General features: G+C 46.6%; 2 protein-coding genes across 6 annotated transcripts in view; one reads left to right on the top strand and one right to left on the bottom strand.

Annotated features, from left to right (window-relative positions):
• Positions 1 to 318: 318 nt before the first annotated feature.
• Positions 319 to 27,653, bottom strand: mfsd6l (major facilitator superfamily domain containing 6-like). Of its 3 annotated transcripts, none has more exons than XM_072483211.1 (2): positions 27,530 to 27,653; positions 319 to 6,477 (listed from the first exon to the last, which is right to left on the bottom strand). In XM_072483211.1, the coding sequence occupies exon 2, from the start codon at positions 6,432 to 6,434 to the stop codon at positions 4,515 to 4,517; it is 1,920 nt and encodes a 639-aa protein (XP_072339312.1). In that variant the 5' UTR covers positions 6,435 to 6,477; positions 27,530 to 27,653; the 3' UTR covers positions 319 to 4,514. The 3 variants fall into 3 exon arrangements, with proteins under 3 accessions (XP_072339312.1, XP_072339310.1, XP_072339311.1); XM_072483209.1 differs by lacking the exon at positions 27,530 to 27,653 and adding an exon at positions 10,657 to 10,929; XM_072483210.1 differs by lacking the exon at positions 27,530 to 27,653 and adding an exon at positions 9,390 to 10,027.
• Positions 27,597 to 27,796, top strand: part of mycbpap (mycbp associated protein) — a 233,198-nt gene continuing 232,998 nt past the window's right edge. For 2 of the 3 annotated variants that reach the window (XM_072483204.1, XM_072483207.1), the window contains exon 1: positions 27,602 to 27,768. In XM_072483204.1, coding sequence (XP_072339305.1) covers positions 27,627 to 27,768 — 142 coding nt within the window. In that variant the 5' untranslated portion in view covers positions 27,602 to 27,626. Of the gene's footprint in view, positions 27,769 to 27,796 lie in introns of all 3 variants that reach the window. The other variant, XM_072483208.1, reaches the window with a different exon arrangement.

Below are 27,796 nucleotides of genomic sequence, written 5' to 3' on the forward strand. Positions count from 1 at the left end.
GTCAATTTATATGCCAACAACCACAATGTTGGAAACACCATAAGCTCTCCAATTGGTGTCTAAACACTTCAATTGGTGTCTAAACAATGATGCTAAGCAAAGCTGCATTTTTAAAATTTGGAACAATTCAAATTTAGTGCAAATCTAATTGGGTTCCAATTATGGCAAAATAATCTATATTTATAATTTCAAATAATAAAAGTTGCTGCAATTGATGTCTTTCTCTTTTAGCATCCGATCTGAAAATTCACCAAAAATGTATTATCCATGAGTTAACAATGAAACTGACAAAGGCAAAAAAAATGACAATTGACCAGGTTTCAATAAAATCATTTATTTAAAATCAATATATCCAGTCACCAGTCCAATAAATAATTTACAAGTACATTTACGAATAGAGACATTCAATATATTTTTCAATATTTACAGAGCTTTAGTATACAACCAAACACACCATCATACAATAGTGGATACCAATTTCGATTACCCACTGCACAATTTACAATATTACATGGAAGACAGAGCACCCCTCCCTGAACAAGGCACATTCCATTTTAGGATGTCTCCTAATCAATGTCTCAGCACAAAATATATTTGTATATAACTTTTCCCGTTCACCCCAAAGTGGTAGCAAGCCTCAACCATATCTTAAGCTTATTTTTCGTATTTCCTAGTTTAAAAAAAAGTTATTTCTCTTATTAGCAGGGCAGCACAGTGGCACAGTATTTAGCACTTCTGCCTCACGGTGCCAGAGTCCCAGGTTCGATCCCGGCCCTGGGTCAGTCTGTGTGGAGTTTGCACATTCTCCCCGTCTGTATGGGTCTCACCCCCACAACCCAAAAGATGTGCAGGGTAGGTGGATTGGCCATGCTAAATTGCCCCTTAATTGGTAAAAAAATAATTGGATAGTCTAACATTTTTTTTAAAAATCTCTTATTAGCAAATAATGCAGTGGAAGAAAGCCGCACCAGATTCAATCAAAAATATAGAAGCCCAAAAAATAGTGCCACGTTTTTAAAAATAATTTTAATTCCAGGAAAGGAAAATATGAAGCTAGGATTTCATCTAGTTCAACTAGCTAATTTCAACAGAGGAGCAAGTTAGCCCCAGGAATTAAGATTTTTCTTCTTTAAGAAAAGATCAACATTTGTTTTACCTTCATTGTTCTCCTTTTCCAAAGGGAAAGTTTTATATTCAAACAAGACATCTCAAAATATAAAACTCTTTTCCCCCCCCAATAAACAATGCATTCAGCATTGATTTAATAATGAAACACACCACAGTGCAGATGATCTGCACAAGAGACATTTAGTAGTACTGAAGTAATATATTGTTCAGGTATTATACATTCACAGCATCTTGTTTACAAATGTAACTACAATAGTACAGTACACTTCAATGTGCTTAGAGTAGAATGTTAATTCTTTAAGGAAGTGTGAATTAAATTCTTCGCCCCTCCAAACCATGCAATTACTTTGCATGCTAATAGGCAGAGGCGCAAGATACTTGTGCAAAGATTCTGTTCCAAATAGCATCTAGAACCTAATTCCTTCCTCCACCCCCCAGATCTTAAGGAGCAAACTAAGAGCTTCACTGTGTAGCTGTATTTAACTTACTTCACAAAACAATTATTGTTAGTGCAGCCGGCAATTTTCAATAGTGCACAAATACAAAATATGGAGGGTTCATAGCTGGGATGCTTGGAGTGAAGCACCCTGCACCCGATATTGGTCCTTGAAGCAGAACAGCTCATTACCTGGCCGACCAGCCGAGAAGCAGTTATGTTCCATTGGATTGGAAAGACAGTGTAACCTCAGGAGTCCCCCTCCACAAAAGAAATGGAAAGCATGAACAAAAAAAACAAAAAAATGGTCCCTGACATCCAATACTACAAGCTTGAATTGCAAAGGAATCTAGTAGGAAAATAGAAAATGTTGGAATGTAGTGAGCTTTCCAAAGGGACAGCAATGGAATGAATGGCCTCATTCAGTGCAGTCTGATTCTGCGTTTGCTTCATGCAAAATTTTCAACCTCTCAAAATGGGTTGTGCAAGTCTTCAGAGGATGTGTTTTTACTGAATTTCTCAGTTTTTAAAAAAATCCCTTCCTATCAATAAATCAATGATTCCTGCTGGGGTACAGTACAAGGGTAACGGTCTCCCTCTGGAACCTCAGCTAAGCAGCCATTCTTCATGCCAGCTTACTCAATGTTATGGAGAAGAGGCTTGGAGTGGGAGGGGGCATGGGAAGAGGGCATCAGCCTTGGGCAATCCCATCTTCACCAAACATTCACTCGCATGCACTATTAGCAGGCTATCATTGAATCAGACTCAAGAAGTGGAAATGTGAGGAAGGGTTCCTGAACCTCAGCTCTTCTTGATGAGCTTTGATCAGCTAACGCAGCAAAGACGGGCATCAAACATGGGAACATCATTTTTGTATGGTTGCTGTACACTAGCTTTATGAACTGAGTCATCAACAAACCTGTTATGCAGGTACTTTGTGAAAAGAAGTCTATTTTAAGCTCATCTACAAATGCTAAACACACTAATTGACCTGTTGGTTGAGTGACTCAATATATTTGTCATGACAGAGAAAACACCTGGTGCAGCATAAAGCGGTATTTTAATGCTCAATTGATTCAATTTCTTTGGAATATTAGCACTTTTTAATCACTTTCTAGTTTATATATGTAAGAAACTAATAGCTGCCTGTTCATAACGGTGGTTAGCACATCTGTTCTCAGCTTTTACACGCTTTTCTCGTGTTTTATTGCTGCATCAGTGCCATCAATTGTGACAAACATTCCCATCTAAAACACCTTTCTTCAAATGCTGTTATATTTGCAGCATCTCCCAATTTTATTTCAAATCTAAGCCTGAGTTTATTTGTTAGTAATTAGTCTTAACAAGAAAATCTAGCAAGAGGAGCATGCGATACTGCAAACTCTCCCAACATTTCCAAAGTTTCTATCAACATAGGAATTTTTAAAGTACAAAAGTTAAAGAACATGAATTATGGAATAATTGCTCAGACCTGACTTTTTAAAGAACTTGTTCCTCCATGTCATATACCATTTCCCACCCAAAAAAAACAGGGAACTTGATGCAAACTTCTGCCGGTGATGTTTGAGCTAAACAAGAGGAAGTATATAAATATGGCTTTGAATAGCATCCACAGATATTGGGGGAGTGTGGTAAAAAGAAAAAAAATGAAAGGAAAGAAAAACACAAAGGTAAGAGTCCAAAGACAACACATGTCATTTGTTTGATAGGAGACATTTTTGGATTGTGAAGTGAACATGACAATGAGAGAAGATGGCGCAGGAAGAGTTACCAGAGATGTGACTGCATGATAGGAAGCCATAGCATATGAAATCTCAGGAATGCAGACAACACCACACTCCTCACCAGAACAAAGGAAGGAAGAGCTAGAGACTACAGCAGGCCAAGTCAAAATATACTGAGTTTTCTGCACTGAACATAATACCAAGTTATGGCTTGAAATGGAAAATCCAGGTTAGATTAGCTATGACAAGAGGTGTGACCTGTGATTTAAGTAGCGTCTGAAACTGGAAGAAGTCCAAAAAAATTAGAATGAATCTGAAAACATGTCCAATCACTAGTGTGGACTGTTACACTGCATGAATGCGGAAGCTAGATTCTGGGAAGAGAGCGGAGAGGAGGATATCACCTTTTCTAATGTGGGTACGGCGGTAGGATATTCAGAATCATCTGGCTGGACAGAAAGACAAATGAGTGGGCTACATCAAGAGTAGAAGTTCAGCAGTCAAAAGGGCTGTTCAGTACAGTTAAGAGAGAAAGATAGTCAAGTACAGACATTGGAAAATATATTCGACAACCTTGTCCTGTTAATATTGAAGCAGAAATTGAAGAAAGAAAACTGGATGAGCAGGTAACATTGTGACATGGACTGAGGGAGGGTTGAAGAAAATCAGAGAAGCAGCACGATGATTCCAATGGCCCCAATTAAGGTTATTTCAAACAATGGAATAAAGAATGAGAAAGGAGTCAGCGCAAAATATTTCTGCCCCTCCTAGTGTTCACTGTATTTTAGTAAGTAGGTATAGAAGTATATCATAAAACAGCTTTACATTAGATTAGCTGAAAACACCACATAAGCAATAATATCCAGTCATCATAGCTATGGCCTAACTCTGAAGGAACATTTCCATTTGAAAACAAATATTCTATTTTATTCAAAAATTGTCAAATTTCCATAATTTGCCTTTTCAAATAAAGTCAATCCTACAATTATAGAGCTACAAGAGCCCGCCTCAAAGAAAAACACAGAAGTAGAATTGGTATACAGTATTTAACAGCACAGGTCATTTAATCTTACACGGATTACTGAACCGTCATCTGAAAATTTCTCTTCCAAAATGTTCACTACTTTGGCTTGAATTTTAAAGCAACAACCAGAGCATTTGTGCTATTAGGATGTCTTATATATTTAAAAGAGAACACCCTAGAGACATACATTTCAGTTAACTAGCTATTTCTGTAAAAAGTCTTCGTTTTTCAGAGCTGTAATAAGCCAATCTTTATCTTGCTCATCATCGGAGTCACTCATATCACTGGTATCAGCTGCTAACAGTCGTGAGTAGTTTAACCTCTTTTGCCGAGGAATTTTAGATTGTGCAATGAGGAACACCACTGCCCAAAGCACAGCCAAAGCAGAGCATGCTTGGTAAAGCCTTTCGATGCCAAAACTATTCACAATGAAGCCACTGCAAAAACTGCCAAAACTTGCACCCAGACCAAAGGATAACCCATGGTAGATTTTATGGAGTGTTCTTTCAATACCAGGGGTAGCTAAATCATTACATTGGCTCCAAACAGCCCACCACAAGGCACCATTGCTAAAAGCATTCAAGACTTGAATAGGCAACACTGCCCAAGAGGACCAGAGGAATGAATAGTAGAGCAGCTGAGCTGCAAGGCAAATGAGTCCAAATACTACTGTCCCAGAGAGCGAAAGGATCCTTAACACTCTGTCCTTGAAAAGAAAAAGTAGAACTTCGGCTGCAAAACCAATTGCTAATGCAGTGCCCATAAAGGCCTCACTGCTCCCTTTGTTCTGCATTTGCCAGAAGAGGAAGTTGTTTATTGTAGATCCAATGGCTCCTGTGATGAAGACTGTGATTACATACAAGATAGCCCGTCCATCACTTCCCAACAGATGCAACGCTTTGACAGTATGGTTTACCATGTCATTTTTCTTAGCTGTATGAATTGGGTAGAACACACCAACAAGAAGTGTTAATGCAATCAGCATGGCATAGCTATAAAAGTGTACGGCAATTCTAGAAGTATGTCCATTAAGGAAACAATTCAGTCTGTCCACAAGGATACCAATACTGAAAACTGCTCCAGCTCTGCCTAAGTGACCCCAAATCCACTGTTTGCCATAGCGATCCACAGAGTCAACAAAGTCAAGATAGTCATAGAGCCCATCATCTGCAACCCAATCCAGAGCGGACGCTAAAACTTCCCACAAAGATATAACCAGCAAAATAAGCACAAATGTCTCGTGCTGGTTATCCAGAATTTTGAAACTGTGATTAGGCTCAGTTTGGATGCGTTGCTTTTCTTTTCCGTCGTCAGAGCCAGTCTTCAAAGCAATATTCCTTTTCACGACGTGACTGTTTGCTGTACTGTGATAAACATCTGAACTGTTGTTTTTCTCAACTGGCAGATGCTCGCCAGCTTTTCCCAGAATTCTTGCCTGGTCAGAGTCTTCATTTGGCAGAAATATGTTCCGCTTTGAATTATGATCATTTGTATTTCGTGCACTACCTGCATTTTCCAAAGTTGAGACTTTGGAATTTGTAATAACGGTTGGCTCAGTCTTGTCTAGAGGTTCAGTTAAATCGCTCGCAACAGAAGGCTCAGCAGTGGTTAGCAACTGGGGGTTTTCTTTCATTTCAGTATGGAGTGTTGAACCAGGGTGGCTTGTTAAAATACCATTCACTATTGTTGGAAGAATGGTATGTGCGATTTTATTCATCTTAAAATCGCCAACGTGGTCTTTGTCTTCTGGTTCTATATTTTGATTCCAGCTGTTTTTTGCATACATACTCCCATTACAGAATTTGTATTCCACTTCCTTATCTACAGGTGGAATGAGTGTGAGCAAAAGGCCTGCTCCTATTGACGACAACAGGGAACCAAGAACAAGAATTCTTCTTTTGTTATGGCGTCCAGCACAGTAAGACCAAAAGGGAGTACAAAGCAGCAAAATAAAATACTTTGCCCCCATGACAATGCCGACAAATGGTGCAGTTAATCCAAGCTGTCTGAAGTATATGGTAAGAAATGGAATTACACAGGCTGTTGCTGCACAGTGAAGAAAATGATAGAGACTGGCAAGAGCCAGTGCTTTGCTGACATTCCATTGTTTATTTCTCTTCATGATGTTCGGGTTCACCTTCTAGCAAACATTCCCAGTTAGCAATCTGAAAAACAATCAGAAACCTTCATTAAATTTAATACAAGGTCTGTGTGAAGAGTGAATCTGAAAGTGTGAAAAACCTGTCTTACAAAGCTGTTAAAGCCTTCTTGGCACACTATTTTTGGGTCATCATGGAGAGGATCAACAACCAGCAGCCATAATCCTTAAACCTTCCACCCTGCCTCTTCCATTGCCAAGTGAGAATAGATGGTTATCACTGTTATGATCCTAGCTGATGTTACTACTGGACAAGCCAGCATGTGTGGCACAGTGGTTAGTGCTACCTCAAGCGCGAGGGGCCCGGGTTCAATTCCGACCTCGGGTGACTGTCTGTGTGGAGTTTGCACTTTCTCCCGGTGTCTGTGTGGGTTTCCTCTGGGTGCTCAGATTTCCTCCCATGTGCACGTTAGGTGGATTGTCCATGCTAAATTGCTCCTTAGGTTGGGTGGGTATACAGGGCTCAAACGGGGATTGGGCCTAGTTAGGATGCGCTTTCGAAGCGCCAGCGCAGATTTGATGGGCTGAATGGCCTGCTTCTGCACTGTAGGGATTCTATAATTCTAAGCCAGATCCCAGAGTGGAACCTTGCTTAAGAGATCCTAACTTATTTCATTTGTTGCGAACGTGGCGGGAGGCTACTGAACAGTCACAGAGACTGCTGATGAACCTTTAATGAAAAAATAAAATACTTATTCGAAAAAGATTGCCTATAATACACTGTTCCTTCACTATATGTTCACATATATACAGATTTGTAAGGATACCTTAAGTTACAAAATCTCTCATGCTCAAAAGCACACATTCCATGTAAATCAATAGGCGATTTGTGGTCAGACACACCAATACTGAAACCAAATGCCAGATGCCACCTAAAACAACTTCGACGGATTTCTCATCAACTCCCCAGAGGCTCGACATACTGAGCCAACTAGTCTTACTGGAACTCTCTTTCACGCAAGGATTTCTAACCTTCACCCTCAAAAGAGCAGGTCTTCGAATCATCTCCCAAATGACACTTTCTCTTGGATGCCTTCACCAAGGATCCACCTCGAAGGTTTCAACCTCTCCTTCCTATGTTCATCTCCCCTGGAGCACCACATGCATTCAAGCTTTGCCTTCCACACAATCTCTCAGATACCCAGTCATGCCAACAGAACGCCACTGCTTCACAGGCCCATAGTAAGGCAGTCCCCTCAGATCTTCCGGCTTTTCACAAGCCCATATTATTCCAAGTCTGTACTGTGCAGCTGTCTTTTAACTTGGAGTCTCTGCTCCTCACTCTTAACTTCAGTTAACAGTATCTTTTTCCGGATTCCTGTTATTTCCCTTGGACTAGAAGGTCCCCTTGGGACTTCCTTCTGTCCCTCTTCCTGGTTTTGGGACATCTTTCTGTTCCTTTGCATTTTTCCTGCCTGTCCAGCAATATCTGTAAAATTCTGCTTCCGTCTGAACTGCTTTTTGCTGTCTCTGTGGGCCCATGGTTGCTAGGCAACAGCATAGGTTTTCCCTACCTAAAGGGCTGTAAAACACGATGGAAATACAGGCATCTTTTAAAGTGAAACTAAAAATAGAGTTTCCTTAACAAACAACTGCAGAAATATAAATTAAGCTTAAAATTAAAACTGTACCTTATACCCAACAAATCCAAATTACCTAAAATGATCTATTTTCTAACACCCACTAATACATTTTATTTAACTACCTCTATTCCCAAGCAACATTATCAAGACCATTTATTAAACTGCTTTCCATCTTATCAAGGCAAAACCTCCTCTAGACTCTTCTGCCCAAGCTTCCTGCTTTCTCCAATTCCTTTCCTCTAGCCAGTATGGTCTTTACAAGCTCTTGTCTGTGAGATAATTAAAACTCAGCTCTGGGCAGTACTGTGGTGCTGTAGTTAGCACTGCTGCCCATGGCACTGAGGATCCGGGTTCAATCCCAGCCCCGGGTCACTGTGTGTGGAGTTTGCACATTCTCCGTGTCTGCATGGGTTTCACCCCCACAACCCAAAGATGTGCAGGTTAGGTGGATTAGCCACACTAAATTGACCCTCAGTTGGAAAGAAAAAAGAATTGGGTACTATAAATTTTCAACAAAAAAATAAATAAATAAAAACTACAACTCGGCTTGATTCCATTCCCACTAAAACCACAGACAACTCTTCCCTTTCTGGTCCAACATATTGACTGACATTGTGAAAGTTTCTTCCCCTTAGTTAATAAGCCTCTCGATTTAAAATGCCATCATCATTCCTTTCCTCAAAAAAAAAAGCACACCCTGGACTATTCCTTCCTTCCAAGAAGCTCAACCCCAGTGCCTTCCACACATTCATTGGGATCTTGACAATTTTCTGCCTCTACCACAGTATCAAAATGGACCTAAAGAAAGTAATGTGATCGGCAATAGACTGACCACCAATATTCGTTACATGGTCATCGACTCCCACAGCTACCTTGACTACAGCTCCTCACACTCAGCTTCCTGCAAGGACTCCATCCCTTTATCCCAGTTTCTCCACCTTTATTGCACAGGTTCTGATGATGCTACCTTCGAAAATGCCCCTCTTGACCAGTCTGCCATTTTTCTTAACCGAGGCTGCCACCCACCCCAACCATGGTTGACAGGGCACTCGCTGGGTTCAACCCATTTGCCGCACGTTTAGCCTCACCACTTTCCCATCCTTCCTCTCCGAGCCATCATAGGATCCTCCTTGTCCTCACTTTCCACCCCTCCACATTCAAAAGATCATTCTCTGCCATTTCCAGCAACTCCAGCATGATGCCACCAAGAAGCACATCTTCCCAATCACCTGTCAGCTTTCCACAGGATCCACTCCCTCCATCACCCACAACCTGTCCTCCACTTCCCAAAGCAACTTCCCTTGCAATTGCAGAAGCTGCAACACCTGTCCTTTACCTCCTCACTGTTCAGGGCACCAGAAATTCCTTTCAGTGAAGCAACATTTCACTTGCACCTCCTTCAATTGGCCTTCTGTGTTCTCTGCTCCCAGCGCAGTCTCCTCGGAGACAAAACGCAGACTGGGTGACCACTTTGGGGAACACCTCTACTCAATCCTCAAGCATGACTCCAAGCTTCCTCCAGTTGTTCGTCATTTTAACTCCGTGGGCAGCACAGTGGGTAGCACTGTTGCTTCACAGCTACAGGGTGCCAGGTTTGATTCTTGGGTCACTGTCTGTAGAGTCTGCACGTTCTCCCTGTATCTGCATGGGTTCCCTCCGGCAGCTCCAGTTTCTTCCCACGAGTCCAGAAAGACATGCTGTTAGGTAATTTGGACATTCTGAATTCTCCGTGTGTACCCGAACAGGCGCCAAAATGTGGCGATTAGGGGCTTGTCACATTAACTTCATTGCAGTGTAAATGTAAGCCTACTTGTGACAATTAAGATTATTCTTATGTCTGTCCTCAGTCTGCGGTCATGCTCCAGTGAAGCCCAACGCAAACTTCCAATTAGACATGTTACAGCCTTCTGGACTCAGCAATGAGTTCATCAGTTTTAGATTGTAGCCCTTCTCCTCCATCCTGATGACTTTTTAAAATCCAAAACGGTTTTTTTGTCCCAACGTATTTCATATTTCCAGCATTTTGCTTTTACTGTGCCTGTGCTGCATGGTGCCCTCTCAACCAACAAACATCTTTTAACAATGTTGAACACATTGTTTTAACTCACTGCATGACCCCAACATCTATCCTGCACCTTCAATTGAGTTTCCAACTCTATATTTCTCTCCACGTCAACAGCATCAGCCACCCCCAGCCATGTCGCTGAAATCCTCATGTATACTTCTGCTGTCAAAACGAATCCAACGTTTCCCTGGTTGACCAAGCCTCAAGTTCAGCCAGAACTTTCCGGCCCATTTCCCTCCCTGCATCGTCCTTCTCAGTTTTTGCTGGCTCATCCGGTTTTATCCCTGCCCATATTTGTAACTTGCGCCAAAACTCTCCTTCCTGCTCTTGCCCAACAACTTGCGGCCCTGCCTTCGGCCTCTCCCGCTTCCCAGGCCGTTCTTCTTTCAGCCCAAACTCTCGGTCGCCCTCTCCCACTAACAACTCCTTTGGTTTGTTAACATTTATGTCTGCGAAGCTCCCTGGGATGTTACAGGCGCGACACAAATGCAGGTGGTTGTTGGGGCAGTGAGGCTCAACCCCGGCCCGCTGCACCTACCGAGTCGGTATTTTAATTGATGAATCTCAGGAAGGCTAATGGACAAAGTGTTAATCCCGGTCACTCAGCTCCAGCTGAGGAAACGTTCACATAAACAAACTCTTCCTGACCCGCTCCGCTCTCCTGCTGCCGCTCCTCTCCGGGCCCAGCTCACACTAACGAGCCGGACCAGGGTACACTCGCTGTTCGACCGCGAACCGGGCGCCGCCACACACGGAACCTTCCAGAGGGCGGCGCCCGTCAATCACACCAACTGCCCAATGACCGAGCGCCGCTCCCAGCACGTGATTCCCGAGCGTGGCCCACGCGGGTGGTCACCCCGCCCCTCCCGACACCTGGGTGACGCTAACCCCCGACCCGCTAAGCACGTGACCCGAGCACCGCCCCTTGCTGGCCACCTGACCTAAGCACCACCCCTCGCTGACCACCTGACCCGAACCCCGCCCCCTCATTCGCGTGACCCGTCCTTCCCCCCCCCCCTTGTGGCTGACCTCCACATGAGGCACCCTAGGTGACTGAAATGATATGCCGGAACTGCATAGAAGTGTACATAACAAGTGTATATGGCTTCCAACAGTAGGTGTCATGCAAGAGGAACAGCCGTGCTGCCTCACGGCGTTGAAGGCCCAGGTTCGATCCTGGCTCTGGGTCACTGTCCGTGTGGAGTTTGCACATTCTCCGCATGTTTGTGTGGGTTTCGCCCCCAAAGCTGTGTAGGGTAGGTGGATTGACCATGCTAAATTGCCAATTAATTGGAAAAAATGAATTGGGTACTCCAAATTATTATTTTTTTAAATGCGAGAGGAACAGGCTACTGGAACCAGTCGTAGATCATAGATTTTACAGTGCAGAAGGAGGCCATTCGGTCCATCGAGTCTGCACAGGCCCATGGAAAGATCACCCTATAACCGTAACACAGTAACCCCATCTAACCTTTTCGGACACTAAGGGCAATTTGGCACGGCCAATCCACCTAACCTGCACATCTTTGGACTGGGAGGAAACCGGAGCACCTGGAGGAAACCCACGCAGACACAAGGAGAATGTGCAGACTCTGCACAGACAGTGACCTAAGCCAGGAATCGAATCTGAGATCTTGGAGCTGTGAAGCAACTGTGCTAACCACTGTGCTACCGTGCCGTCCTCGAGCCAGTCTTGATCAGAGTTACAAAAGCTGTACAGAATCACTTAGTTTACCCAACGTTAAATAAGTAGTCGAACTAGATGTTCTGTTGTATATTGATTCATTTATTATCATAGTACATGAACATAACATGATACCAGGTGTGTTTTGAACGGCACAGTCATCAAACAAAGAAGAAACATTGCTACAACAAAAAAGTGGTTCTTCAAATGGAAAATCGCAAAGCTCCAGCGCAGCTTCACCTTATTGGTAATGTGGATGGAAATTGGCGCACATTGAAGCAGCACTACACGCTGTATATCTCAGCTATTGGGTTGCAGGCACAGCCGGACGAGAGAAAAATTGCATTATTGCTCACGGAAGCAGGTCCTCAGGCAATTGAAATATAGAATACATTTGCGTATGAGCAAGAGGAACATTTGCGTATGAGCAAGAGGAAGACAGTAAGACATTTGATGCTGTGATAAAAAGATTTGACGAGCATTGTACACCTAAAAAAACACATGAAAGGTTCATTTTTCGAATGCACATGCAGAAGACTGGAAATTATTCGATAATTTTTTTGCTGACAAGCTGAAAGCGCAGACGTGCAACTTTGCGACTCTGAAATCCTCCATGAATAGAGATCAAATTGTTTTTGGATTGCATGATACAGTGCGAGAGTGTCTTTTATGAGAAAATGAGCTCCAATTAGAAGATGCCATAAAAATTTGCCAAGCTAGCAAACTAGCTGCACATCCTGTTCATATGTTTAAAGCAAAAAGTTTTGGTGCGAATGTTGCAAGTGATGCAGTCGCCATTGGTGTTGTGACGCGCATCGAAAAGAAACGTGGTCCCAACAGCCATTCAAAATGGTCTGAACATACAGCCATTTGCAACGATATGGTTATGAGCACCTACTGAGGTCTAGCTTTTGGCAAAATATGCACGAAGTGCAAAGGGAAAAATCACTTCGCGAAACACTGTTTCTCAAATAAGAAAATTAATGCAAGGCTGTCAATTAATGTAATCGATGACACTAATTTAAGTGACATTTTTTGTTGGCCTGGTGTCGGATGAATACACAGCAAAGGAAGCCATACTGAATAAAATGCCGCCCACAAGTGTAAGCAGTGCTGAAAGTGATATTGCAGCAGTAACAAGGGACAAATAGAGTGTACCTTTGGTTATCAATCGATTGTTAATTACTGTTAAATTAGATACTGGTGCGAAGGCAAACCTAATCAGTATAAGTGATATTAAGACCATGCAGCTAAAGCTGAGGATTCAAAATAAACCGGTCATTGGTAAGAAAATTGACACTTTGGGTATGTGCGAATTAGACGCGCAAGTAAAAAACAAAGTGCACAAGCTGAAGTTTTCAATTGCGGCTGAAGGTCGTGAATCATTATTGAGCGATGAAGCGTGTGAGGCACTGGGATTGGTGCAAATTGTCTATAGCACTGACTGTGCATTGAGTACACACAGTGGCTCAGTGGAGTCCATTCTACAGACATTTCCTGAAATATTCAAGGGTTTTGATGTCCTGCCTTTCACATATAAAATACAATTAAGAGAGGATGCTCAACCGGTCATATACCTCAAAGTATCCTCGAAGAGTTCCAGTCCCATTGCGTGACTGTCTCGAGGCAGAGTTAGTCGGGATGACACAACTTGGAGTCATAAGGAAAAAAGAAGAGCCTACAGATTTGGTGAACTCAATGGTTTGTGTGAAAAAGAAGAATTACTATCTCAGGATTTGTATGGATCCCAAGGATTTAAATGCAAACATTAAAAGGGAGCATTATCAAATTCCAAAGAGGGAAGAGATCACAAGTGAGATGACCGGTGCAAAATGTTTTACCAATCCCTATGTATCGCAGGGATTCTGGCAGCTCAAGCTTGATGAAAAAAGTACCAAGTTCTGCACATTCAATACTCCTTTTCGCAGATATTGCTTTCTTTGCATGCCCTTTGCCATTACATCTGCATCCAAGATATTCCACAGAGCTATGGAACTTATCATTGAGGGGGTTCAGGTCTACGTAGATTACATTTTCGGATGGAGTTCCACATTAGAGGAACACAATAACAGACTGATCAAGGTCTTACAAAGCATCAGGCGGAATGGGCTGAGGCTCAATAAGGCCAAATTCCAGTTTGGAGTACAGATTACATTCCTGGGCGACAAGCTTTCTGTTCACGGAATAGAACCAGATGAAATGAAGATTAATGCCACACTAAACATGCCCCAACCTACGGATAAAAAGGAGTTCTACATAATGGGCATGATCAACATCATAGGGAACTTTAATCCCAATCTCTCAGCCAAAACAGCGTGGCTCAGAGACATCCTAAAGAAAATGAATGATTTCACTTGGGCAAAGCAGCATGAGCAGGAGTGGCTCCAGCTAAAGAAATCTCTTACGACTACACCTATGCTGACATTTTTTGATCCAACAAGGAACACCAAAATATCTACTGTCGCATCAATAGATGGTACATGTGCAGTATTGCTGCAACAAAAAGATGGAAACAACTGGAAAACTGTGGTATATGCTTCACAATCGATGATGAAGGAGGGCTGTGACTAGTGGTGTTCCGCAGGGATCAGTGCTGGGACCTTTGCTGTTCGTAGTATATATAAATGATTTGGAGGAAAATGTAACTGGTCTGATTAGTAAGTTTGTAGACGACACAAACGTTGGTGGAATTGGGGATAGCGATGAAGACTTTCAGAGGATACAGCAGGATTTAGATTGTTTGGAGACTTGGGCAGAGAGATGGCAGATGGAGTTTAATCCAGACAAATGTGAGGTAATACATTTTGGAAGGTCCAATGCAGGTAAGGAATATACAGTGAATGGTAGAAATCTCAAGAGTATTGAAAGTCAGAGAGATCTAGGTGTACAGGTCCACAGGTCACTGAAAGGGGCAACACGGGTGGAGAAGGTAGTCAAGAAGGCTTTTGTGAGGGTCACGAAGAATCCAGCACGAGTTTTAAGGATACAAAGAAATAACATTTATTTACAATAACACATATATACAACAGCAGCAGCAACTTCGCTTGCTGCTCACTCCTTCCTGCTGGTTCCAAACTGGCCAGCTTTATTTATATAGGGAGTCTGCTAATGATTTCTCCGCCCCCTCATTGGGGAAGCTCATACTCCCACAGGATTGTGGGATTGTCATTAGTCCCCAGCCAATGGTAAGCAGGCAGGTTATAAGATCCCTCCCCCCCTCCCCCAAAGTCCAAGGAATCCACCGAAGACCCTGGTGAAGGAGGGCGTCTGACTTGTTTTGTCGCAGGCCGGACACCATTTGCACGAGGCGCTGGATCAGGCGGCGTGTAACGAGACGGAGATAGGTGCTTCGGTGATGAATGGCGTAACGGTTGTACATCCACGGCCCGTGGGCCCGAGGATTCCCACTCTGATGCGTCCTGTGTCTCCATCTCGGAGTCAGAGTCTGCTGCCTCCGTCATCCCGGCGTCTCTATCTCCGCGCGGTTCTGTAATGACCTACGCAGGTTTTGAGTGAGGCACCAGAGGAAGATTGTGAGGCCTACTTTCCATTGTCTCTGGACTCTATGGCTGTAGAAATGAGCTCCGGGGGCGGGGAATCTTTGGAAGGGATAGTCTTCTGGACCGAACGTGGTCTACATGTTTGTGCTGGAGACGACCCCGGGCTTGCACCTGGTAAAATATAGGGCCCATTTCGTGAAAGATTACGCCAGGGACCCACTGGGCACCACCAGCAAAATTCTGAACGAACACTGGGTCACCGGGCGCAAACCGGCGAATCGGCCGGTGCCCAGAAAAACCATGTCCTGCCGTTCTTGTGTGCAGCGTACTTTTGCGCCAATGTCCGGGAAAACCATGCTAAGGCGGATGCGAAGTCTCCGGCCCATTAGGAGTTCTGCGGGAGATACCCCAGTCACCGCATGGGGGGTGGTCCTATACGAAAACAAAAGGTGAGCCAGTCTCGTGTCCGGAAGACTGCTTCTTAAGGCCTCGTTTGAATGTCTGCACTGCGCGCTCCGCCAACCCATTTGAAGCCGGGTGGTAAGGAGCAGTGCGGATATGGCGTATGCCGTTCATCTTCATGAACCTCGCAAACTCCTCACTTTTGAATGGAGTGCCGTTATCCGTGACCAGCACCTCGGGGAGGCCATGCGTACTGAAGGACAAACGCATCTTCTCAATTGTTGCGCAGGACGTTGTGCCTAGCATCTTATGCACCTCTAGCCATTTAGACTTGGCATTGATTAATAGGAGGAACATGAATCCTTGAAAAGGGCCTGTGAAATCCGCATGCAAGCGCGCCCAAGGCCGCCCTGGCCATTCCCAGTGATGTAGGGGCGCGGCCGGCGGAAGCTTCTGATGCTCCTGGCAAATGGAGCAGTTTTGGGCCACCTTCTCAATGTCGGTGTCGAGGCCTGGCCACCAGACATAACTCCGGGCCAACATTTTCATTTTGGTCACACTTGGATGCCAATTGTCAAGTCTCTTAGTATCAGCTCCTGTCCTTTTTCCGGGACAATCACACGCGTCCCCCACAAGAGGATGCCGTCTTCCACGCTGAATTCTGACAGCTTGTAGGAAAATGCCCGCAACTCGCCTGGGAGCCGTCTATGCTGCCCACCATTCAGGACTATGTGCCGAACCTTTGGCAGGACTGGCTCCGCCTGGGTGCACTCACGGATCTGTGATGCCGTGGCAGGCAAGGTGTCCATAAAATTTAGGGTTACAACCACCTGACCGGTCGTGGGGGTTGACATGGGGCAGGTCGATAAAGGCAATCGGCTCAGTGCGTCGGCATTTGCTATCTGCGTTCCTGGTTTGTGCTCCAGAGAATACTCGTATGCAGCGAGCAACAAAGCCCAGCGCTGGATCCGTGAGGAAACAATGGGCGGTATTGGCTTATCCTCTCTGAAAAGTCCCAGCAGAGGCTTATGATCAGTCACGATAGTGAAGTGGCGGCCATACAAGTACTGGTGGAAACGTTTCATCGCAAAGACCACTGCCAGGCCCTCCCTCGATCTGCGCGTACTTTTTTTCCGCTGCAGTCAATGTGCGGGTGGCGAAAGCTATCGGCCGCTAGGCCCCGTTCTCCATCTTGTGGGACAGGACGGCCCCAATACCATATAGGGATGCATCACATGTGACGAGCAAAGGCTTTCCAGGATCATAGTGGGTTAGTAACCCAGACGACAACAATTGTTTTACCCGCCGGAAAGCGGTTTCTTGCGGCTGACCCCAAACCCAGGTGTGATTTTTCTTTAGCAGAAGGTGCAATGGGGCCAGCGTAGTTGCCAGATTGGGGAGGAACTTCCCGTAATAGTTTACGAGGCCGAGAAAAGAACGAAGATGCAAAGTGTCAGTCGGTGCGGGGGCCTGTTGAATCGGGCGCACCTTCTCTGCGACAGGGTGCAAACCTTCGCGGTCCACCCGATAACCCAGGTAGACTACTTCCTTCGCCTGAAAGACACACTTTGTGCGACGTAAACGGACTCCAGCCTCCGGAAAGCGTCTAAGGACAGCCTCCAGATTTTTCAAATGTTCCTGCTCCGACGTCCCTGTGATCAAAACGACATCTAAGTAGACAGCGACACGCGGTAAACCTCTCAAAATGCCCTCCATAATGCGTTGAAAAATAGCGCAGGCAGAGGATACTCCAAAAGCAAACGTGTATATTCATACAGGCCCCGGTGTGTATTAATCGTTACATATGGTCGGGAGGCAGGGCCCAGCTCCAACTGTAGGTAGGCGTGACTCATATCTAATTTTGTGAACGAGAGACCACCTGCAAGCTTCGCGTAGAGATCCTCTATGCGAGGCATTGGATATCGGTCGAGTTGGGTTGCTGTATTCACTGTAAGTTTATAGTCGCCGCACAAGCGAACTGTGGCATCTGGCTTCATTACAGGTACAATTGGTGCTGCCCAGTCAGCGAAACGGACGGGCCTGATAATACCCAAAGTCTCCAAATGAGTGAGCTCCCCTTCTACCTTCTGAAATGAAATGAAAATCGTTTTTTGTCACAAGTAGGCTTCAATGAAGTTACTGTGAAAAGCCCTTAGTCGCCACATTCCGGCGCCTATTCGGGGAGGCTGGTACGGGAATTGAACCGTGCTGCTGGCCTACTTGGTCTGCTTTAAAAGCCAGCGATTTAGCCCAGTGTGCTAAACCAGCCCCAGTCAAGGCATAAGGCACCGGGCGCGCCCGGAAATAGCGCGGCGTGGTTACTGGTTCGACTTGGATACGGGCTACGGCCCCTTTTATTTTCTCCAAACCGGGCTGGAATACATCTGGGTATCGTCCTAGCATCTCAGTCAACCCTCCAGAAACTGTTTGGAGGATGTGCTGCCACTGCAACCGCAAATGGCGCAACCAGTCCCGACCCGACAGCTGGGCCCATGGCCGCGCACCACGACAAGTGGGAAACGCCCGCCCTGGCGTCCATAAACAACAGGGGTCATCGTAGTTCCTGCAATGTCCAATGGCTCCCCCGTGTAGGTGGCCAACCTGGCCTGTGTGTCGGTTAATGTAAGGGACTGTATACCCTACTTGATGCGGTCAAATGTCCTCTGGGCGATCACGGAGACCGCTGCGCCAGTGTCCAACTCCATCTCAAGCGGGTGACCATTGATCCGTACTGTCACCTTAATGGGGGCCACACAGGGAGCTGCCACACAATGCAGCTGCAGGCAGTCGTCCTCCGTCTCCACGTCCTCAGGAGTAATTGCCGCAGGTTCATCCACATGGAACATACGACCCCTGGGCTGGTCCCAGTTTCGGTCGGAACGACGGCGCCTCTGGCGCCCCCAGGACCGGCGTCCGCAACGAGGTCGGCGCCTACAAGTCTGACACGGACATGGCTCCTCATCCATTGGTTCTGGAGAAGGCTCCCTTCGGGGAGGAATGTCCGACGGCCACTGGCGTCGATCTGGACGTCGTCTCACCCAAGGTACCGCAGGAGTGCGGGGGGACGTTTTCGGACGAAAAGGGTTGCACCCCAAGGCATGCACCTCCATTCCCTGTAGCTCCTGCACTCCTCGTTCTGCGCTCTCTCGGGACCATACAATTTATTGGCCTGTTGAAAAGTCAATGTTGGCTCAGTTAACAACTTTCTCTGGGTGGCCGCATTGTTAATACCGCAAGCCAAACGGTCGCGTAACATTTCTGACAAGGTCTCACCATAGTCACAGTACTCCGCAATCCTGCGTAGCCTGAATAGAAAGTCGGCAAGGGATTCTCCTGGGGTCCTCTCAGCGGTATTAAACCGGTAACGTTGGACTATCGTGGATGGGGTTGGGTTAAAATGTTGCCCCACTAAGTTCACAAGTTCATCAAACATTTTGGTGTCCGGCGCAGCTGGGTACGTATGCAGGCCGCAGGCGGTGAGCAATATGACCACCTGGCCCTCGTTTTCGGTGATGTTGTTTGCCCGGAAATAGTAACGCATCCATTGTGCGTACTGGTTCCAGCTTTCCAGCGCAGCATCAAAAACATCCAAACGTCCGTACAGAGGCATGGTGTAATAAAAAACAACTTCCAACCTGTATCCAACAAAAATCCAGGGAGGTGGCTTCAGCAGTGTAAACAGCTGTTCACTTTAACCCTCGTCGTCAGTTTGTGAGGGCCACGAAGAATCCAGCACGAGTTTTAAGGATACAAAGAAATAACATTTATTTACAATAACATATATATACAACAGCAGCAGCAACTTCGCTTGCTGCTCACTCCTTCCTGCTGGTTCTAAACTGACCAGCTTTATTTATACACGGAGTCTGCTAATGATTTCTCCGCCCCCCTCATTGGGGAAGCTCATACTCCCACAGGATTGTGGGATTGTCATTAGTCCCCAGCCAATGGTAAGCAGGCAGGTTATAACAAAGGCATACGGCATGCTTGCCTTCATTGGCCGAGGCATTGAGTATAAGAATTGGCAAGTCATGTTGCAGCTGTATAGAACCTTAGTTAGGCCACACTTGGAGTATAGTGTTCAATTCTGGTCGCCACACTACCAGAAGGATGTGGAGGCTTTAGAGAGGCTGCAGAAGAGATTTACCAGGATGTTGCCTGGTATGGAGGGCATTAGCTATGAGGAGCGGTTGAATAAACTCGGTTTGTTCTCACTGGAACAACGGAGATTGAGGGGCGACCTGATAAAGGTCTACAAAATTATGAGGGGCATAGACAGAGTGGATACTCAGAGGCTTTTCCCCAGGGTAGAGGGGCCATTTACTAGGGGGCATAGGTTTAAGGTGCGAGGTGCAAGGTTTAGAGGAAATGTACGAGGCAAGTTGTTTACACAGAGGGTAGTGGGTGCCTGGAACGCGCTGCCGGATGAGGTGGTGGAAGCAGGGACGATAGTGACATTTAAGGGGCATCTGGACAAATATATGAATAGGATGGGAATAGAGGGATACGGACCCAGGAAGTGTAGAAGATTTTAGTTTAGACGGGCAGCATGGTTGGCACGGGCTTGGAGGGCTGAAGGGCCTGTTCCTGTACTAAACTTTTTTTTGTTCTTTGTTGTTCTTGAAGTGTGAGTGCAGATATGCACAGATTGAAAAAGAATGTTCAAGACTAGTAGTTGGCTTGAATAAATTCCATACATATATATACGGCCTACCCACATTTACCTTGAAATTGATCATCGACCACTGGTTGCAATCATTAAAAAGAATCTTAACAAAATATCTCCACGAATACAGCGTCTCATGATGAAGCTTCAAAGATACGACTTTGAGCTAATATATATGCCTGGCAAACATATAGTGCTAGCAGATGAGTTACATTTTAATGGCCCATTTTCCCAGGACAATAGAACTCCAATCAAGCAACCAGTACAGCCACACTGATCGGCGCCACTCCCCTTACTCAGAAAGCACAACTGCCAAGGTCAATGACCGCTAAGGACCCGCCCAGCTACCAAGGCACCTGTCCCTTTATTGGTCGAAATCAAAGAGAGTAATCAGAGTCCTGTCGAACTATTGGGTCCAAGGTTAAGGGCCACCCTAAAGAGTGCAAAATCCCAGAGGGATGAAAGAGAACACAGCCATGTGTTCTGTCTCTTTTGGATCCGGACTGTGCCACCCAATTGCAGCAGGAACAGCCAGTTAAGTTCAAGACCAACGATCGCTACCTGACGGATAAGCCCAGCAGAGGCACAGCCACTTTCTTCGAACCAGCCAAGTGAAATCCAGATAAAGGCCTTTATCCATTTGCACAGTGCCGGTTGCCCTGAAGTTAAGTATAGGTTATTGTAGTTGATAGGTGTAGTTTGACTCGTAGTAGATATTGTGTTTGCATGTTGAGATAACTCTTGTGTATGGAAATAAACCATCTTTTGAACTAACTAACTGGTTGGGTGGTCATTTGACCGATATAAGGGAAGGCTTATGGTTCACCAAGATAAATAAATAGAGCAACAACCCCTTAACTCGTATTTGATCTTTTCCAGCCGAAGAAAGTCATATAAGTCAGCCAGCCAGGCCGCTACCCCAGTGGCGTTGCTGACCGCCCACCAATAAAAAAAATTAGTCACTGGACAATCAGAGAGGTGAAGGCCACAACATCGGGCTCCCCCCGCCCCCCCTCCTCCCATCAGCTCCGGTTTCTCCGATATCCCAAATATCGCCACCAAAGGGTCCGGCTCAACCCCCTTCCCCACTATCCTTGCTAGCACCGTCAACGCTCCTGCCTGGAATCTCTCCAATTTTTCGCAGCCCCAGAACACCTGCGTGATTCTCTGGCCCCCGCCCGCACTTCTCACACTCGTCTGCCACCCCTGAAAGAACCCACTCATTCTTGCCCGCATCATATGTACCCTGTGTACGACCTTGAACTGTATCAGGCTCATCCTTGTGCATGAGTAGGTCGCATTTACACTTGGAACATAGAACATACAGTGCAGAAGGAGGCCATTCGGCCCATCGAGTTTGCACCGACCCACTAAAGCCCTCACTTCCACCCTATCCCCGTAACCCAATAACCCCTCCTAACCTTTTTGGTCACAAAGGAAAATTTATCATGGCCAATCTAACTAACCTGCACATCTTTGGACTGTGAGAGGAAACCGGAACACCCGGAGGAAACCCACGCATACACGGGGAGAACGTGCAGACTCCGCACAGACAGTGGCCCAGCGGGGAATCGAACCTGGGACCCTGACGCTGTGAAGTCTCAGTGCTATCCACTTGTGCTACCGTGTTGCCTTACTCCAAACTCCTCCATTTATCACCCCTCCCAGCTTCCCTTCCCACATATTCTTAATCTTCACCACCCGCTCACCTCCCAGTTCTCCCAGCCACCTGAATATGTCTCCACTCCTGCCCTCCCATCCCACATCCGGAAGCAGCAGTCACTCCAGCAGGATGTACCTCGGCAACCTGGGGACTCTTTCCAAACCTTTAGCGCAAAGTCCCTTACCTGCAGTTTCCTAAACTCACTTCCTCTCGGGAGCTCCACCCTCTCCTTCAATTCATCTATACTGGCAAACCCTTCTTCCAGATACAAATCCCTCACCTTAACCAGCCCCACTTCTCTCCACTTCCCATATGTGCCATCTATCCAACCCCCCAACCCCTCCCTAGCCTTCTCCACCAGTTTTGTTCAATTCCCATATGTGTAGCATCGCCCATTCCCTTACTACCTGAATCCCCAAGTATCTAAACCTGTCTCTGGCAACCTTAAATGGTATCCCCCCGAATTGGCTCGCCGACCTAACTCATTCACCGGGAACACTTCGCTTTTCCCTACATTTAACTTATATCCCGAGAATTCTCCAAACTTCCCCAACAGGCCCATGATCCTCTCCATGCTCTCCAGCAGGTCGGAAACATACAATAGTAGGTCGTCTGCATATAGCGATCCCCCGATGCTCCCTTCGTCCCCTCATAATCCCTCACCACTCTACCGCCCCCCTAAGTGCCATTGGCAGAGACACTATAGCCAGCGCAAACAGCAGAGGCGACAGCAGCACCCCTGCCTTGTTCCGCTGTGTAGTTTAAAATTCCGTGAACACACTGGTCCGCTCACTCGCCCTCGGTGCCGCATATAACTGGCGCACCCATGCCACAAACGTCAGCTCAAACCCAAACTTTCCCAGGACCTCAAACAGGTACTGCCACTCCACCCGGTCGAATGCCTTCTCCGCGTCCATGGACACCTCTACCTCCGGTACCTGAGCTCTCAACGGGGCCATGATTACATTTTACAGCCTCCTTATATTGCTAGAAAGCTGTCTGCCTTCTACGAAGCCTGTTTGGTGCTCCGCAACCACCCCAGGACACAACCTTCCGTCTTTCCCGCCACTCAACCACCTCCTCCACAATAGTCCTCAACACCGGAGCCCCGCAATTGATGTGTGCTCAGTCTTCTATAGTACTCTCTATACACACATGACTATGTGGCAAGATTTAACTCCAACTCAATCTATACGTTTGCGGATGATATGACTGTGGTGGGCCATATCTCAAACAACGACGAACCAGACTACAGGAGAGAGATAAATCACTTGGTTGCATGGTGTATCGAAAACAACCTCTCTCTAAATGTTGGAAAGATCAAGGAACTGGTCATCAACTTCAAGAAGCGTAGCACGACACACCCTCCCGTCTGCATCGATGGCGCCGAAGTAGAGATGGTCGGTAGCTTTAAGTTCCTGTGGGTCACCATCACCAACAGTCTGTCCTGGTCCACTCACATTATTGCAACAGTCAAGAAAGCCCAACAATGTCTCTACTTCCTACGGAAGCTAAAGAAATTTGCCATGTCTGCATCGACTCTCACAAACTTCTACAGATGTGCGATAGAGAGCATCCTATTCTGCTGCATCACAGCCTGGTATGGCAACTGCTCGGTCTAAGATTGCAAGAAATTGCAGAGTGTGGTGAACTCAGCCCAACATCACACAAGCTTGCCACCCCTACATTGATTCTGTATACACCTTCCGCTGCCTCAGGAAGGCAGACAGCATTATCAGAGACCCCTCCCACCCAGGCATTGCCTTCTTCCAGACCCTTCCATCAGGCAGAAGGTACAGAAGTCTGAAGACTGGCACATCCACACATAGGAACAGCTTCTTCCGAACAGCTACAAGACTCCTCAACGACTCCCCCTTGGACTGATCTGTTCCCTGGAAAGAACACTATTCACGACGCCCTATGCTGCTCTTGCTCATGTATTTGCTTTGTTTGGCCCCTTGTTCTGCACTGTAACCAATCACTGTTTGTCGATGGACCATTTGTCAATGTTTTCTGTTGATTATTCTTTTGTCTACTATGTACGTACTGTGTACGTTCCCTCGGCCGCAGAAAAATACTTTTCACTGTACTTCAATAAATCAAATCAAATCACTTAGCCAACACTGTCATGTCTGTATTTAACAACGATATGGGCCAATACGACTACATTTCCTGTGGGTCACCATCACCAACAGTCTGTCCTGGTCCACTCACATTATTGCAACAGTCAAGAAAGCCCAACAACGTCTCTACTTCCTACGGAAGCTAAAGAAATTTGTCATGTCTGCATCGACTCTCACAAACCTCTACAGATGTGCGATAGAGAGTATCCTATTCTGCTGCATCACAGCCTGGTATGGCACTTTGAAGTAATTGGGAATACGGGTAGGGTGGGGGTTTACTTCCCCTTTTGTGGTATTAATGTGATAGCTGCATACGTCATCATCTCTGGCAGCTCCTCCTTCTCCAAAGCCTCATTAAACACCCCCAAAAGATGCGGTGCCAGGTCCGTCGCGAACTCCTTATAAAATTCTGCCAGGTAGCCATCGGGCCCTGGGGCCTTCCCTGACTTCATACCCCTTGTACTGTCCAAAAACTCCCTCAGCCCCAGGGGCTCCTCTAGTGCCTGCCTCTTCTCTTCCTCCAACTGTGGAAACTTCAGTTCATCTAAGAACTGTCCCATGTCCCCCTCTTCACCTCCCCCCCCCCCCCCCCTCCTCGCCCCCGGGTCCACCCTGTACAGCTCCTTATAATAATCCCTAAACGCTTTGTTTATCTTCCCCGGCTCCGACACCACATCCCCTGCCCCAGTCCGTATCTTCAATATTTCCCTGGACCTGGCCTGCCTCCGTAGCTCTACCCTCGTTAATGTCACCCTATAACTGGGCCATCCAAGATGGCCCCTTTCTCCGCCCCTGACTATGTTTCTTCTCCAACCTTGCCTCGTCGCATCATCCCCCCTCGGCCAACTCTCTCAGCCTTCTCCTCCACCTCACTTCCGTTCACCAGCATTACCTGCCAACGTGGCAACTCCTGCCAAAGGCTCCTCTTACTGACCCCCCGCCCTCACCTCTCTGTTCCGTGAAGAAGGCTACCTATTGACCTCCCCCTCTTCCACCCAAACAAAGACTCATCCTGAACCACAGTTCACCTTCCCCAAGAACAAACAAAAAGAAAAAACAGAGTCCCAGGCAGCAGGAGAGGGATGGGGGCAGCAGGAGATGGATGGGGACAGCCGTCCCTTAAACGTTTCACCACTGCTACCCTTTGTCAACCCAACAGTAAAAAGAATTTTTAAAACCTCCGCACCAGAGGAAAAGAAAACCCCCCACTCCCTCCAACCCCCACCCTACCCGTATTCCCAATTACTTCAAAGTGTCAGCACCTCCGTCTCCCAAAATTGTTCAGTTCAGTTCTCCCCCAGATTATGTTCCTTGATAAAGTAATTGGCCGCTTCTAGGGTCTCGAAGTAGTATTCACAGCCTTCATACATCACCCAAAGCTTTGCTGGGTAGACCACCCCAAACCTGATCTGCCGTCGATATAGAACCGCCTTGGCTCTGTCGAACCCCGCACGCTGTTTTTCCAGCTCAGCTCCAATGTCCTGGTGTACTCGGACCTTGTTCCTCTCCCATTCACAGTTGCTCTTTTCCCTGGCTCACCCACTGCAGAATCTTCTCCTTCTCCACGAACTTGTGGAGCCTCACGATCACTGCCCGTAGCGGCTCGCCCACTCTAGGCTTCTGCCTCAGAGACCTGTGCGCATTGACCACCTCAGGGACCTTCTCCAGCAGCCCCTCCGCCACCAGCCCCGCTAGCATCCTCGAAACATACCTCATGGCACTCGCACCTTCCACTCCTTCAGGTAGGCCCACTATCCACAGATTCTGCCTTCTCGATCGATTTTCCTGCTCCTCCCCCTTTGCTCTCAACGTCTTGCAGAGTTCTCCCAAGAGCCCCATCTCCGCCTACAATGCCATCACTCGATTGCTGTGGTCTGACACCACCATCTCAATCTCACGGATCAGCGACCACTGTGCCTCCAAACATTTCTCCACCCTCTCCATCGAGCCCTTCAGGGGTGCCACAGCCCCTTAATGGCCTTCAAGCAATCCTCCTGCATCTCCTTCCTCTGCTGGCAGAACGCTTCCTTGATAAAGGCCATCAACTGTTCCATATGGAGGTTTGCTACTTGTACTAGCCCTTCCCCCTTCTCCATCCTTCCACTGGCTACTGCACCACAGGTCTCTTCCAACTCCTTGGCCAGATCTTTCACCTTCTGCTGGGTTTCGTAACCAGCAGACATACTGCACCCGGAGGGGGGACTTCTCCTCTGACCTTCAGTTAGCTTTTCCATCAAAATTACATCCAATTTTACGTAAAAAGAGCTCTTTTCTATGCATTCAAGCAGGAGCTGGCCTGTGTGCGACCATTCACACCACGGTCGCCACATGAAGTCCCCGAACCCCCTCTCTTAATTATCCAGTCTAACCCACTGTCTGTATCTCTAATGACCCTATCTAAACCCCTCTCTCTTTCTCTCTAATGACCCAGTCTTACCCCCTCTCTCTCTCTGATGACCCAGTCTAACCCCGTTCACTCTGTCTCTAATGACCCAGTCTAACCCTGCTCTCTTCTGTGTCTCTAATGACCCAGTCTAACACTCCCCCGCGCACCACAGTCTCTAAAAAGTCAGTCAAACTCCCTCTCTCTGATATTGGTGTGGGGGAGGAGTGGAGGGGGTTATTCGTGTTATTATATGTTATTGTATGGTGTTTTTGTAAACTTTGTAAAAAATTGGCAGAATTTCAATTAAAATATTTTTTAAAATAAAGTATGTGATAACAAGGCACTGATAAAATATCAATGGGATTAGACAAAATCAACATTTATGAAGGGGAAATCCTGTTTGACAGACCTATTGGAGTTTTTAAGGACATAATAGAATAGATAAGGGTGAACCTGTTGATGTGGTGTATTCAGATTTTCAGAAAGCTTTTGATAAAGTACCACTTAAGATGACCACATGCTAAATTAATGCTCATGGGATCGGGGGTAATATATTGGTCTGGACTGAGAACTGGTGTGGGCAGCACGGTGGCATAGTGGTTAGCACTGCTGCTTCACAGCTCCAGGGACCCGGGTTCAATTCTGGACTTGGGTCACTGTCTGTGCGGAGTCTGCACATTCTCCCTGTATCTGCGTGGGTTTCCTCCGGCTGCTCCGGTTTCCCCCCCCACAGTCCAAATATCTGCACGTTAGGTGGATTGGCCATGATAAATTGCCCCTTTGTGCCCAAAGATGTGTAGGTTAGGTTAAGGAGTTATTGGGGTAGGGTGGGGTGCTTTTTCAGAGGGTTAGTGCTGACTAGATGGGCCGAATGACCTCTTCCCCGCACTGTAGGTGTTCTATGAACTCTTTCTCTCTCCCAGCCTAATCTCCCCTCTCTCTAACAACCCAGTTTAATCATGTTCTCTGTCTTTCTGAGCCGCTTACCCTTGCCTGGTCTCCATGGAGATGGTGGCGGTGCCTGCGCGTTACCTCGGAGACGGGCCTTGCTCTGTTATATCAGCCTCGGATTTGAGCCGGGAGGATGGGGACGCGTACTCCCTTTAAAGGCGCCCGGAGAGACGGTGGCGGCGGCGGCGGCTTGCGGACGCCACCCGGTAAAGCTGACCGGGAATCCGGGACCCGGGGGGCTGGGACCACCCGGGACAAGGATCTGCCTCTTGGGGGTGAGTATACGGGCCGACCCGGGGCAGG

Source organism: Scyliorhinus torazame, chromosome 18, assembly GCF_047496885.1.
Source record: "Scyliorhinus torazame isolate Kashiwa2021f chromosome 18, sScyTor2.1, whole genome shotgun sequence".
Classification (NCBI taxonomy): domain Eukaryota; kingdom Metazoa; phylum Chordata; class Chondrichthyes; order Carcharhiniformes; family Scyliorhinidae; genus Scyliorhinus; species Scyliorhinus torazame.

Bases quoted from the DNA above. Each gene is read 5' to 3' on its own strand.
- mfsd6l (XM_072483211.1), bottom strand. From the start codon at position 6,434: ATGAAGAGAAATAAACAATGGAATGTCAGCAAAGCACTGGCTCTTGCC.